Source organism: Borostomias antarcticus (assembly GCF_949987555.1).
Source record: "Borostomias antarcticus genome assembly, chromosome: 22".
In the NCBI taxonomy this organism is placed as follows: domain Eukaryota; kingdom Metazoa; phylum Chordata; class Actinopteri; order Stomiiformes; family Stomiidae; genus Borostomias; species Borostomias antarcticus.
In genome coordinates, this window is record NC_140255.1 from 4,242,702 (window position 1) to 4,257,319 (window position 14,618).

Below are 14,618 nucleotides of genomic sequence, written 5' to 3' on the forward strand. Positions count from 1 at the left end.
ATGATGGCCCCCCGGAGGAAGACCAGCAGAACCCAGCCGGCTGGGGGGGGGCAGGCAGACCCCCTCAGGCTGGAGGAGCCTACGGACTACATCAACGAGCTGTCACACGAGGTCCTCTGTCACATCTTCAGGTCGGTGTGGGCCACGGCCTGAGTGAGATTCTTTGAAAGGCTGCTGCTCTGTCCTCCCTCTCTTTGTCCCTCTTTCTCCATCGCTCTGCTCATTGGCTCTTTCTCTACCCCTCCCCACCCCCCAATCTGCTATTCTCCTTAATGCTGGATTCTTATGAGATATTGCTCTTCGTCCTGTAGGTACCTGCCCATGCAGGACATCATGTGTATGGAGTGTCTGTCCAGAAAGCTGAGGGAGGCGGTCACTCTCTACCTCAGGGTAGTCAAGGTGGTAGACCTGTGTGCCAGCCGCTGGTGGGAGTACATGCCGTCAGGTAGGTAGCTAGGTGATAGTGCTACTGATGTAGCTACTAACCGCTATTACTACTCTCCGACAGCCACCTCACTGCAGTACCAGGACTATTACTACTCTCTGACAGTCACCTCACTACAGTACCAGGACTATTACTACTCTCTGACAGCCACCTCACTACAGTACCAGGACTATTACTACTCTCTGACAGCCACCTCACTACAGTACCAGAACTATTACTACTCTCTGACAGCCACCTCACTACAGTACCAGGACTATTACTACTCTCTGACAGCCACCTCACTACAGTACCAGGACTATTACTACTCTCTGACAGCCACCTCACTACAGTACCAGGACTATTACTACTCTCTGACAGCCACCTCACTACAGTACCAGGACTATTACTACTCTCTGACAGCCACCTCACTACAGTACCAGGACTACTGCTCCGGACAGTGATGGGTAGACACGACTGTGCTATGCCTCTCCAGGCTTCACAGACTCCAGTTTCCTGCTGCTGCTGCGGAAGATGCCGGACCTGGAGCAGCTGTACGGCCTGCACCCCCGCTACCTGGAGCGCCGCCGGGTCCGAGGGTTCGAGGCCTTCAGCATTCCCGGGGTCCTGGAGGCCCTGCAGGCCTGCCCCAACCTGCTGGTGGGTCAGCTGGCTGTGTCTGGTGGTTTTCAAGGATGTTTATTTGTCATATTTACCAAGATGTATGTGTGTGTGTGTGTGTGTGTGTGTGTGTGTGTGTGTGTGTGTGTGTGTGTGTGTGTGTGTGTGTGTGTGTGTGTGTGTGTGTGTGTGTGTGTGTGTGTGTGTGTGTGTGTGTGTGTACTAACCTGGTTCCCTCCTGTGGTCTCTAGGGAGTGGAGACATCTCATCTGGAGCTGGTGGAGGCCGTCTGGAACTATATGCCCCAGGTGCACATCCTGGGAAAGTTCCGGAACCGAAACGGAGCCTTCCCTATCCCCCCTGAGAACAAGCTGACCATCCCCATTGCTGCCAAGATCCAGACTCTGCACCTAGTGGGTCAGTAAACTACTGTACCACAACAGCCCGTCAGGTGTATTGACCTAGGGGTTGATTTGGGGACCAGGGCCTTTATCTGGGGCTAGTATCTTGGACTATGGGTTGGCAAGAGGTCTAAGTGTTTGCTGTAAGTTTTACGAGTAGGGTATAAGGTCTGTATGTTTAACTAGGGGTCTCTAGGGCTAGCAGTTGTCTCTAGGACTAGGGGTTGTCTCTAGGACTAGGTGTGTCTAGGACTAGGGGTTGTCTCTAGGACTAAGGGTTGTCTCTAGGACTAGAGGTTGTTTCTAGGACTAGGCAGTGTGTCACAGGGCAGGCATGCCTGAAATTAAACGAGTGCACATAACTTAGGTAAATATTAATCATATTAATTTACAACACTTAAAAGCATTACGAGAAATAATCAAATTTCCTGCAGAAAATGTGTGTGAATGTTGAACAGCTGAAAATAAATCGCAAAAGCACTGCTGAAACGGCATGGCCTAAATGGGAAAAATGGGAACTAACTTGAATGCAATGCCACTTAGTCCACAATACATAGCCTAGCTAATGTCAACCTACATAGTTACTAACATCAACAAGACGTATACTAAACTGTGGAGACATTACTAGCTACAGCAACAGAAAATATTTTCATTTCATCTCTCACACCCAGTCAAAAAATATCCACTCTCTCAGGAGGGGTGGGAGGTCCCGTTGCAGGGGTCACCCCTCTAAGCCAGTGGTAGGGGAAACACTGCTAGGGCTTGTCTCTAGGACTAGGGCTTGTCTCTAGGACTAGGGCTTGTCTCTAGGACTAGGGCTTGTCTCTAGGACTAGGGCTTATCTCTAAGACTAGGGCTTGTCTCTAGGACTAGGGCTTGTCTCTAGGACTAGGGCTTGTCTCTAGGACTAGGGCTTGTCTCTAGGACTAGGGCTTGTCTCTAGGACTAGGGCTTGTCTCTAGGACTAGGGCTTGTCTCTAGGAAATGGTAAATGGACTGCACTTATATAGCACTTTTTTCCAAAGCGCTTTACAATGCCCTCTCATTCACCCATTCACACACACATTCAAACACCAATGGCGGCAACTGCCATGCAAGGTAGCTAGCCTGCCCATTGGCAATCTGGGGTTCAGTGTCTTGCCCAAGGACACTTCGACATATGGACAGGAGAAGCCGGGATTCGAACCCAACGTCAACCCTGCGATCATTGGCTGACCCGCTCGACCTACTGAACCACAGCCCCTAGGACTAGCGGTTGTCTCTAAGACTAGGGGTTGTCTCTAAGACTAGGGGTTGTCTCTAAGACTAGGGGTTGTCTCTAAGACTAGGGGTTGTCTCTAAGACTAGGGGTTGTCTCTAAGACTAGGGGTTGTCTCTAAGACTAGGGGTTGTGCGTGTTCACTGACTGACTTGCTTCCTACCCCCCCCTTTCCCCAGGAGTGAACGTGCCAGAGATCCCGTGTGTTTCCATGCTCAGACACCTCTACCTGAAGTGGGTACGACTCACCAAGCCCCAGCCTTTTAAGGACTTCCTGTGCGTGAGCCTCAGGACCTTTGTCATGAGGAACTGTGCCGGACCAACCAACTCCCTGAAGTACGTTCCCTTGGTAACTGGGCTAGCCTCGGCCCGCAACCTGGAGCAGCTGGAGCTGGTCAGGGTGCCGTTCCTGGGGGGACTGATCCAGCACGTCGTGGAGGACTCCTGGAGGTCGGGTGAGGAGCGAGGATAGTGTGTGTGTGTGTGAGGGTGAGTGGATGAGGGTTCCCTTCCTAGAAGGACTTCCTCTAGGTGTGCCTGTGTGTGTGCCTGTGTGTGTGCCTGTGTGTGTGCCTGTGTGTGTGCCTGTGTGTGTGCCTGTATGTGCCTGTGTGTGTGCGTGCGTGTGCGCGTGTGTGCGCGTGTGTGTGTGTGCGTGTGTGTGCGTGTGTGTGCGTGTGTGTGCGTGCGTGTGCGCGTGTGTGTGTGCGTGCGCATGCATGCTGGTACTTTACTGAATGTGTCCTTCTGTCACAGGAGGATTTCGTAATTTGCACACTATCGTATTTGGTGCCTGTAAGAATGCACTAGAAGTAGACCTTGGCTACCTCATCATCACTGCTGCACGCAGGTAAGCACAGGGCTGGGAGGGGACCTCATAGAATGACGATGGGACGTAAACAATCTCCCAACCCATTCTCCCGCCCTCTCATGAAGTATTTAGCCCGTGTTTTGTGTTCTGTAAATATTCCTATAGCCAGTAGATTGAAACATTCTGGGAGCTTTCTTGATCGTCTCATTGAGAGAGGTCAGGGAAGAATTTTTACAGCTCCCCTATTTTGGCCCCTGGGTGAACCGTTTTTTTTTTTTGCTTCCATCTGGAAAATGTAGGGGTAGGATCTATGACCATCCCCTCTTTGCTCTCTGTAAAACGCATTGCGTTGCCTCTGTGTATGAAATGTACTATATAAATGCACTATACAAATTAAGTTTGATTTGATGACTAAAACAACCATACTTTTCTAACCCCCTGATGTAAAGTTATTACCTAGTGATTGTACAGTTTGATTGGTCTTTTAACTTGGGGCTAGTTGGGAGATGCCTGAAGTTGTTTCATCCCTACCCTCCAGGTTACATGAAGTGCGTATCCAGCCTTCCCTAACCAAAGATGGCGTCTTCTCTGCCCTGAAGATGGCAGAGCTGGAGTTCCCTCAGTTTGAGACGCTGCACCTGGGATACGTAGACGAGTTCCTACTACAGTGTGAGTCTCTCTGACGGTCGGTCTCTCTGCTGTTCTGTATATCTGTCTGTCTGTCTCTCTCGGTCTCTCTCTCTTTCTCTTTCTCTCTCTCTCTCTCTCTTTCTCCCACTGGAGAGCTGGTAAATGGACAGTTGAGTTGTTGGTATAAGAGATTTGATGGGCTATTGTGTGTGTGTCTGTGTCTGTGTGTGTCTGTGTCAGGTAAGATGAGCCACTCTGATCTGGTGAAGTTTGGTCTGGCTGACGTCATCGAGAACCCAGGCATAATCACCGACATCGGCATGAAGGCTGTCAACGAAGTCTTCTCCTCTATCAAATACCTGCTCATCTACAACTGCCCACACCTGCACAACCCACACACCTGGATCACAGGTACACACACACACACACACACACACACACAACCCACACACCTGGATCACAGGTACACACACACACACACACACACAACCCACACACCTGGATCACAGTTACACACACACACAACCCACACACCTGGATCACAGGTACACACACACACAACCCACACACCTGGATCACAGGTACACACACACACACACACACACCTGGATCACAGGTACACACACACACAACCCACACACCTGGATCACAGGTACACACACGCACACAACCCACACACCTGGATCACAGGTACACACACACACACAACCCACACACCTGGATCACAGGTACACACACACACACACACAACCCACACACCTGGATCACAGGTACACACACACACACAACCCACACACCTGGATCATAGGTACACACACAACCCACACACCTGGATCACAGGTACACACACACACACACACCCACAACCCACACACCTGGATCACAGGTAACACACACACACACAACCCACACACCTGGATCACAGGTACACACACACACACACACAACCCACACACCTGGATCACAGGTACACACACACACACAACCCACACACCTGGATCACAGGTACACACACACACCTGGATCACTGATACAAACACAGTATACATGATGCCACATGTCTGTTGAAAGTGTGTGTGTGTGTGTTCTCCCCAGACCACTCTCGATGGAGTCGCCTGGTGGACCTGACGTTGGTGCGTTGCCATGCCATCAAGCTGGAGTCCTTCAGCCAGTTCATCGAGCTGCTGCCCAGTCTGGAGTTCATCTCCCTGGACCAGATGTTCAGAGAACCGCCCAAGGTTGGACTGAGCTCTCTCACACACACACACACACACACACACACACACACACACACACACACACACACACACACACTCTCTACAACACTACAGACATGATACTTGAATCTTGAATGACACAAACACAGAACAGGCATTACACAATTACATAACTACAGACATGACACAACTACATAACTACAGACATGATGCAACTACATAACTACAGACAGGCCAGGAGAGAGGTGGGCTAATACACAGACCATTAAACACTCTTGCTCTCTCTCTCTCTCTCTCTCTCTCTCTCTCTCTTTCTTTCTTTCACTCTTGCTTTCTCCCTCTCTCTCTCTTGCTCTCTATCCCGCTCTCATTTCCCCCTCCCACTCTATCTCTCCTGCTTTCCTCTCTCTCTCTCTCTCTCTCTCTCTCTCTCTCTCACTCACTCACATGGAGAGCGTGTGTGTGTGTGTGTGTGTGTGTGTGTGTGTGTGTGTGTGTGTGTGTGTCTCCTCAGGGCTGTGCCCGTGTGGGTCTGAGCGCAGGGACCGGCATCGGAGTCTCCTCCGCCCTGGTCAGCAACCAGAACTCCAACAACGATAATGACAACAACAACAACAACAACAACCATCAGAACAACAATAACAACGAAGCCAACCTCCCCCCTCCTCCCCCGCCTGCCCACCACCAGGAGGCTGCCCCCCCTCCACGGCAGCAGCGTGCTGAGGGTAGGAGCTGAGAACACGGCTACGACAGGCTAGTCACATGGTTATGAAATAGTTAAAGCAGCTGTGCATGCGTGTGTGTGTGTGTGTGTGTGTGCGTGTGTGTGTGTGTGTGTGTGCAGAGCTGGCAGAGGTGAATGGGCTGGATAGGATGGAGGTACTGGTACAGGAGGACCTGCAGCCGGAGCGTGAGGCGGGAGCTGGAGAGCGTCGGGAGGCCGAGGCGGGGGCAGGCCAGCCGGGGGGGGGGAAGGGGCTGAAGGTGGAAGCCCCCGGGCCCAGCCAGCCTGCTGACCCCCAGCTCCACGCGGACGAGGAGCAAGCAGGTACTGGCCTCTAGTCATGGTCCCCAGGTCTACAGTGAGGTAGGGATGCGCGCAGGTAGTCCTTTATCCCACGATACCGCGCAGCTTCTGCTAGTTGTTTAGGTGATACTAGTCGGCTAAACTACATAGAATAGAATTTCTTTTCTTTTTTTTTATGTATTCATAAACAGATTTAAATAATTAACGTCACCTCTCTCACAGTACTCAGGCTTATTATGAAACATTACATCATCATTTCATTACATGAAACCTTAAAAGCATCAAGACAAAGTGCAAGAAACACATCAAAGGTAATATAAAACGAAATGCAAAAAAAGGACATTTAAATAAAATGCAGGGAAAATAAAATACAGGAGTTACAGTGCAGTGTATGAATAAATAATTATTTGATTTCATAAAAAGCAGCGGCTTTTTATTATCTCACTAATATCAGGTGATGGCTTTGAGCAAGTCAGGATGAGCTGGAGTCTTTGGTTGTGCAGACGGTACCAGCGGCGCCTGGCTGGGTCTTTGGTGGTGCAGACGGTACCAGCGGCGCCTGGCTGGGTCTTTGGTTGTGCAGACGGTACCAGCGGCGCCTGGCTGGGTCTTTGGTTGTGCAGACGGTACCAGCGGCGCCGGGCTGGGTCTTTGGTTGTGCAGACGGTACCAGCGGCGCCTGGCTGGGTCTTTGGTGGTGCAGACGGTACCAGCGGCGCCTGGCTGGGTCTTTGGTTGTGCAGACGGTACCAGCGGCGCCTGGCTGGGTCTTTGGTGCTGCAGACGGTACCAGCGGCGCCTGGCTGGGTCTTTGGTGGTGCAGACGGTACCAGCGGCGCCTGGCTGGGTCTTTGGTTGTGCAGACGGTACCAGCGGCGCCTGGCTGGGTCTTTGGTGCTGCAGACGGTACCAGCGGCGCCTGGCTGGGTCTTTGGTGGTGCAGACGGTACCAGCGGCGCCTGGCTGGGTCTTTGGTGGTGCAGACGGTACCAGCGGCGCCTGGCTGGGTGACCCTGACAATACGACTGAGGAGGCTACAATCCATTTCACCGGATGCAATCTTGTCTTGACTGGACTAAATCGATTGCACCTGGCTGGGTGATGATCACCGCATAAACCTAGCAATACGCCTAAATACTCTGAGAGTTGTGAGTAGTATTATAGTCACGCCCACCAGTCTGCCTGAGCGAGAGAGAGAGAGCTGTTCTTACTACAGCGATATTGAGTCACGCTGCTATGCTATCAAACAAAATCATCAACATTCAAACTAAGAATAAACCTCTCTGTTCTTCATACGCAGTCTGTTTGCATGTTTTCTTGGGTATCAACAGACGAAGCATATCCTTCCCTCTCATTAAGCCATGCGCAAACTTTCATTTCTCACTTACTGCGAGGGGCGGGTGTAGGATTCACTCACTACACTATTAAGGAACACAAGTAAACATGCAGTTGGTTGTGAAGTAAAATGTGTCAATTTAACAGCTGGGAAAGCCCAGACGAGTGTTTTCCTCACGCATGACGTGCAGAATAGGCTTTCCAGTCGGAGATGCTGCCTTGTTTTATGGCCATATTCCGACTTCAGATAAATGTTTAGACGTGGTGGCTATATATTGTATCAAAGTCTATATAAAGTAGACTTATTCAATTTTAAGTTTGTCACATTGGGTTATTTAATTTTCAATTGCTTAACAAACGTCAAATATCCGTTCATGAAACAGCCATTCCATTGCTCTGCTTAATTTTATTAAAAGGTTTAGATTAGATATTACCTTTGATGGGCTAATATCAGTGTTTTAATTTGAGCCTACTGAAACATTACAGGCTATTAGGCTAGCCTACTCTTCTTCAGTTAAAAAAAAAAAAAAATCACATCTACTTTTACTTTACTAAGTAATAACCTGTAAAGACAGGCTGAAGTACTGTTTTTGGGAGAGCAAAGTGAGTTGCCCTGCAAATTGGCTGTAGCTGAGTTGTTGGGAATCTCTGTTTTAGACTCGTCATATACAGTATATATGTTACGGTCAATGTGAGAAAACGGGGAATGTGAGCTTTTCCCGGTTATTGCGCACATTCCCCGACCTCGCTGGGAATGTAGGAGAAACATGTGCGTTAATTGGTTAGTATTTCTCACATCTCCCGCAAGGTCGGGGATTGTGCACATTAACCGGGAAATGCTTACAATTCCCGACCTTGCGGTAAATCTAGCAAAGTCCAACCGTATGCAAAACCTCTGCGCAGCCGGGTGGTGGGAGAGGGCTCGTGCGCTTAAAATGAGAGGCGCTTGACATTTTGCCCATGGTTTTCGAATACATAGCATCAATTGCATTAATGGAAACATTAAATTGGGTCTAATTATACATGTGTTGAAAGTTAAGATAATTAGCCTACAAGCCGCGAGGCTACGCAACACAATAAGCAAAACAATCTCAGTTTCACTCGTCCCACTCATCTGTTTCACTCGCCCCGCACGGCAGGGACAAGAGAAACAATGCTCATCTTCTGTTCTCGGCCGTCTTGAATTGAACTGTTACACCACAGAACGAAACTTACAACTATTAGGTTAGTAAAGGACATGTACAAGTTGTTTGTCATCAAAAAATGTAATCTCCATCTTTATTAATTTCTGTGTAAATCTGATCAAACCAAAAAGTGTTTCATTCGTCCCGGTCCTCCCCTACAGTTAATAACAGTCTGTGGTCTACTTTGAACAGTAATAAAGCCTATGCTACACACAGTGTGAGTAGTATTAGGAGGATAGGCCTACACTGGTGAACAAGTTAACAAACGCAAAAGGAACATTGCAACAACAGGGAGCTGGGAACCTCCAAAGGAACCCTACACGTTAGCTAGCCGAAAGACAGACGAAAAGACAAAAAATCTCTCTCAGGTGTGCGCCAGCAACGTTAGCCCAACTACCGTGGGTGCCTCTTATGGTGCACGCCATCTGAGGCGTCACATAAGCCCTCTCCCACCACCCGGCTGCGCAGAGGTTTTGCATACGGTTGCGCTTTCCTAGATTTACCGCAAGGTCGGGAATTGTAAGCATTTCCCGGTTAATGTGCACAATCTCCGACCGTACGGGAGATGTGAGAAATACTAACCAATTCGTACGGGTGATGTGAGAAACGCACATGTTTCTCCTACATTCCCAGCGAGGTCGGGGAATGTGCGCAATAACCGGGAAAAGCTCACATTCCCCGTTTTCTCACATTGACTGTAACATATAGACCTCTCAGGAGACAAATCTATTCTCTTTCTCTCTCTCTCTCTCTCTCTCTCTCCCCCCTTCCCTCCCTCCTCCAGGGCCGAGTGGGGTCCAGTGCGGAGTGAAGAAGCCTCCAGTTGTGATGTCAGACTCAGACAGCGAGGAGGAGGAGCCTGCTGATAGGCCGCAGACCGCTTCCTGTGCTCCATCCACTTCCTGTCCCAAGCACCCCTACCCTGGTGGAGGGGCCACGCCTGGAGCCCCACCCCTACCAGAGGTCCCGCCCACTAGCAGGATAGGCACTGCCACTGGCCAGGACCCAGCAGCCACACCCAGCAGTGAGTCCCATCTAGCAGACAAAGTTTCAGGTTCTCTGGGGGGAGGTGTTGTAGTTAAAGCTCTGTGTGTGTGTGTGTGTGTGTGTGTGTGTGTGTGTGTGTGTGTGTGTGTGTGTGTGTGTGTGTGTGTGTGTGTGTGTGTGTGTGTGTGTGTGTTGTAGGTAAAGGGAAGACCCCCCTGCGGAGGCGTGGCCTAGCCCTTCAGGAGCCGCCCAGCTGTGAGAAGGGTTGCCAGGTGACCAGCGACCAGATCAAGGCCGACATGAAGGCTGCCACCGAGCTGGGGGGCCGGGGGGACAAGGGAGCCACCGCTGGGGGGGCCGGAGGCTCTGGCTCGGGGACCGGGGCCTCGGCAGCAAGGGCTGCGTCTGGGACCGGGGGCTCGGGGGCGGAGGAATCAGGCTCCAGCACAGGTGGGTGTGTCTGTTCCATCCGCTGGAGAGAGGACTCGGCCAACCAGGAGGACCCAGGCCGAGGAGAGGCGGAGCCTGCTGGAGGAGGGGCGGAGCCTGGAAGAAGAGGAGGAGGAGGGGGAGGAGGAGGAGGGGCGGGCGGTGAGGAGAGGAGTGAGAGGACTGGGTGTTACTGTAGGAGGGTTGGTCACAGCCCCGCCTCAGGGGCCAGGACTAGAGGAGAGGCCGGCCCCCCGGACGCCCCTGCCTCTCCTGGGCCGGCAGCGGGGGAGAGGGCCCCTGAGAGGAGCCAGAGGGGGCTGGAGCCCGGGGGTGGGGAGGGGGAGAGGACGGGAGCTTCCAGCACCAAGGGGGCCAGCGGAGGAGAGCCTGCCCAGGACAGGGGTCTACGAGACGGGTTCCCCAGACGGCCGCTGACCCGGGCCCGGAGCAGACTGAGCTCGGTACCGCTGGAGACAGAGGCTGGTGAGACGGGAGGGAGGAGGGGGGAGACCAGGGAGAGGAGGGGGCAGAGGGGACCGGCTGCTCATATTCTACCTCGGCACAAAATTGTAGAATGGACAGAATGATCAGTGTATTGATGACGTTGTTTATGCTGCTGTTGTTGTTTAGATCTGTCCAGAGCCAGGCCGCGGGTGACCGTGAAGAGGAAACGCACTGCTGACAAGTCCACCAGCACCTCGGACCCAGTCACCGAGGACGACCACGTACAGGTATACACGCACACACACACACACACACACACACACACACACACACACACACACACTTTAGCAGGCCAATTGGGAGGAAGGTGGCCCTGTTGACCTCCCCTGCCCCTGCTACATCATTCCTGTGTGTGTGTGCGTGTGTGCGTGTGTGCGTGTGTGCGTGTGTGTGTGCGTGTGCGCGTGTGTGTGTGTGTGTGTGTGCGTGCGTGTGCGCGTGTGGGGTGTCCCCATCAGGTGCTAAGTCTGAAGTCTAAGAACCTGGTTGGCATCACCCTCACCAACTGTGGCATCACTGATCTGGTGCTGAAGGACTGCCCCAAGATGATGTTCGTCCACGGTGGGTACAGCTGCTCTCTGACCCTCTCTCTGCTCCCTAACCCCCTCCACCGGCTTCCTGGACTGGTCTCTCTGCCCCTCTCTCTGCTCCCTAACCCCCTCCACCTGCTTCCTGTACTGGTCTCTCTGCCCCTCTCTCTGCTCCCTAACCCCCTCCACCTGCTTCCTGGACTGGTCTCTCTGACCTCTCTCTCTATGGACTGTTCTGTGTGTGGTTGTGTGTGTGTGTGTGTGTGCGTTCTCTCTCTCTCTCTCTCTCTCTCTCTCTCTCTCTCTCTCTCTCTCTTGTGGGTGGTCTCTCTGACCCCTCTCTCTATGGACTGTTCTGTGTGTGGTTGTGTGTGTGTGTGTGTGTGTGCGCGCGTTCTCTCTCTCTCTCTCTCTCTCTCTCTCTCTCTCTCTCTCTCTCTCTGACCCCTCTCTCCTCCCTCTCCCCCCAGCGACCAGGTGTCGGGTGTTGAAGCACCTGCGTGTGGAGAGTGCTCCCATAGTGAACAGGCTGGACTATGCTCAGTGCAAGAAGCTGGACATGGAGCAGGTCCTGGATCAGATCCTGCGCATGCCCCCCGAGAGGAACCGCATCATCTACATGCGCCCCATGCAGCAGGTCAGTGTGACGTCATCTGCATGCGCCTCTAAAAAAAAGTACACATTTTTACGGCTCACCCCCAGGTGAAACTGTTTTTTTGCTTCCCTCTGGAATATGTGGGGTAGGATGCCCCCCCCCATTGCTCTCTGTAAAGTGCATTGTGTTGCCTCTGTGTATGATATGCGCTATACAAATAAAGTTTGGTTTGATTTGATCAGATTGACTCCCTAGCCCTGGAGAGACAGCTGTTCCGGGGGCCCTACCCGTACCACATAGCGCTGGTGCACGAGTTCAGCAACCCCCCCAACGTACGCAACAAGGTCCGCATCCGCAGCTGGATGGACACCATCGCCAACATCAGCCAGTAAGACACACACACACAATCACTAAACATCAGCCAGTAAGACACACACAATCACTAAACATCAGCCAGTAAGACACACACACACACAATCACTAAACATCAGCCAGTAAGACACACACACACACAATCACTAAACATCAGCCAGTAAGACACACACAATCACTAAACATCAGCATTTAATTTCAAATCTTGATTTTCACTCGTAAGGCACTGACATTTCCCTTATTTACAGTGACGACAAGCTTACATAAAAACAAAGACACAGAAATCAACAAATACATTCACACAGACACACAAACCTTATTTTAAGCCTGTCCAACTATGTGTAATTCCAGCCCCATCCAGCAGATGCCGCTAGTTTCCTGCTCAGCTCCCGTAGCCAGCTTGTTAGACAGATATTCATCACCCTTCTCCTTGGCCTATACACTTCCTTCCTGCCTTCCAGGAACTATAAACCATATCAAAATACACACTAAAACTACAGTGTGCGTGCGTCCATCCGTCCCACAGGGAGCTGATCAAGTATGAGTTCTTTCCGGAGGCCACTCGAACAGAGGAGGATGTGAGGAAGTATCCCAACTACCCGTGGGGCCGGGACATCTACACTCTGGAGGGTGAGACAGGAAGTCACCTCTGACCCCTGTTAGCAGGAGGTCACCTCATATTGTATGGAGCCGTTGGTGGATTTTGCAGTTTTCTGATGTGTGCGTGTGTGTGCGTGTGCGTGCGTGCGTGCGTGTTGGTACAGGAGTGGTAGACGGAGCCCCCTACTCCATGATGACAGACTTCCCCTGGTTGAGGACTCTGAGGACGGCCGAGCCCAACAGCTACGCTCGCTACGACTTTGAGGACGACGAAAACAGTAAGCCTCCATCGCTGCTCCCTTCAGACCTCCTCCAGTAGACAGACGCCTCCGTCACCTGACCGCTCCCCGTGTCTCCTGTCCCTCCCCAGCCACCATCTACGCCCCGCGCAGGAAGGGCCAGCTGTCGGCCGACATCTGCATGGAGACCATCGGCGAGGAGATCTCCGAGCGCCGGCAGACCCACAGGGGCGTGTTCCAGAGGGTGGTGGTGGTCTTCATCCACTACTGTGACGTCAAGGGCGATCCTGTGGATGACGACTACATCTAGACTGGCCCGGGGGGCTGCCAAAGCCCCCCCCCCCCTAACCTCACTGACTGTTACCCCACCCCCCATCAAACTGTACAGGAGGGCAGAGAGGGGGGGTGCGGTATGGGGAGCTTGAGTGTGTAGTGGTATTGGGGGGGGGGGTTCCAGTTGCCTTGTTTTTGTACTAGCTGACCATGGAGGGGAGGGTGAGAGGCTGTGTGTGTGTGTGTGCGTGTGTGCGTGTGCGTGTGCGTGCGCGTGCGTGTGTGTGTGTGTGTGTGTGTGTGCATGCGCATGCCTCAGTCAGTCCTGGGGGAGAAGAATGACTATCTGTCCTACAACTGAACCACCTCCTCTCCCCCTGCTGCCCCTCCTGCCTCCCACGACTCCGTTGCTGCTCCTCAGCGTGTGTGTGTGTGTGTGCTGGGGTGAGGGGAGGGAAGAGGGTGTTTGATTTACCTGCTCCACAGGTTTAGCAGGTGAACGAAATCAAGGTTTTGAAGGTGTTTCCTCCAGTATTTCCCCCCAGTCCCCACCCCCCTCCCCTGGAGACAGACGTGGCCTTACTCTGCTCTGAGAAAGATGACAGTTTGGTTTCATATTATTTATGTAGTTAATGAAGTTTTCTCCCTTGGTTGATGAACGTGTGTGTATGTGTTTCAAATACTCCCGTTTGCTCGAGTCTATCTGGACGGTCAGTTGGGGGGAGTTTGAAGGTTTTGGGATTTGCTCATTGGTTCCATTATGTCAGGCAAGATCAACCAAGCACAGCCAGGTAATTGAGAGGAATTCTCAATGAGTATATCAGGAGCCAGGTGTGCTGTTGTTGTTTGTGTGTGTGTGTGGGGGGGGGGGTTCTAGTTGGGCCGATTCAGCATGTTAGTCCTGTCAGAGCACCGGTCATCTCTTCAGGTTCACAGGGCGAGCGCTGTCCTGTCCGGGCATCTGCTCCTCACTCTCCGACAGGACTGGGGGCTTAGTTCCCACGGGCCGCGGGACAGGAAGTGAGGCGGCGCACGGCAGCGGGACATGTCTGGCTGACCGTGCAGAGCGTGTAAACTGAACAGGCGTGTTCCTGACGGTCGTCATGGGGATGTGTATGAAGGACACAGAGTCTGAGCCACAGAGTGAGGTAGCGATGATGATGATGATGATGATGATGGTT

At 52.1% G+C, this 14,618-nt stretch overlaps 1 protein-coding gene across 1 annotated transcript; it reads left to right on the forward strand.

Annotated features, from left to right (window-relative positions):
* Positions 1–13,474, forward strand: fbxo38 (F-box protein 38; the record flags this gene model as incomplete). Its single annotated transcript, XM_084456572.1, has 21 exons — positions 1–131; positions 312–445; positions 918–1,081; positions 1,294–1,459; positions 2,881–3,156; positions 3,458–3,551; positions 4,051–4,181; positions 4,383–4,553; positions 5,238–5,380; positions 5,874–6,084; positions 6,204–6,407; positions 9,690–9,929; positions 10,091–10,342; positions 10,607–10,807; positions 10,955–11,055; positions 11,287–11,389; positions 11,829–11,995; positions 12,196–12,341; positions 12,852–12,955; positions 13,090–13,203; positions 13,296–13,474. The coding sequence occupies 21 exons, from the start codon at positions 1–3 to the stop codon at positions 13,472–13,474; spliced, it is 3,432 nt and encodes a 1,143-aa protein (XP_084312698.1).
* Between the last annotated feature and the right edge of the window lie 1,144 nt (positions 13,475–14,618).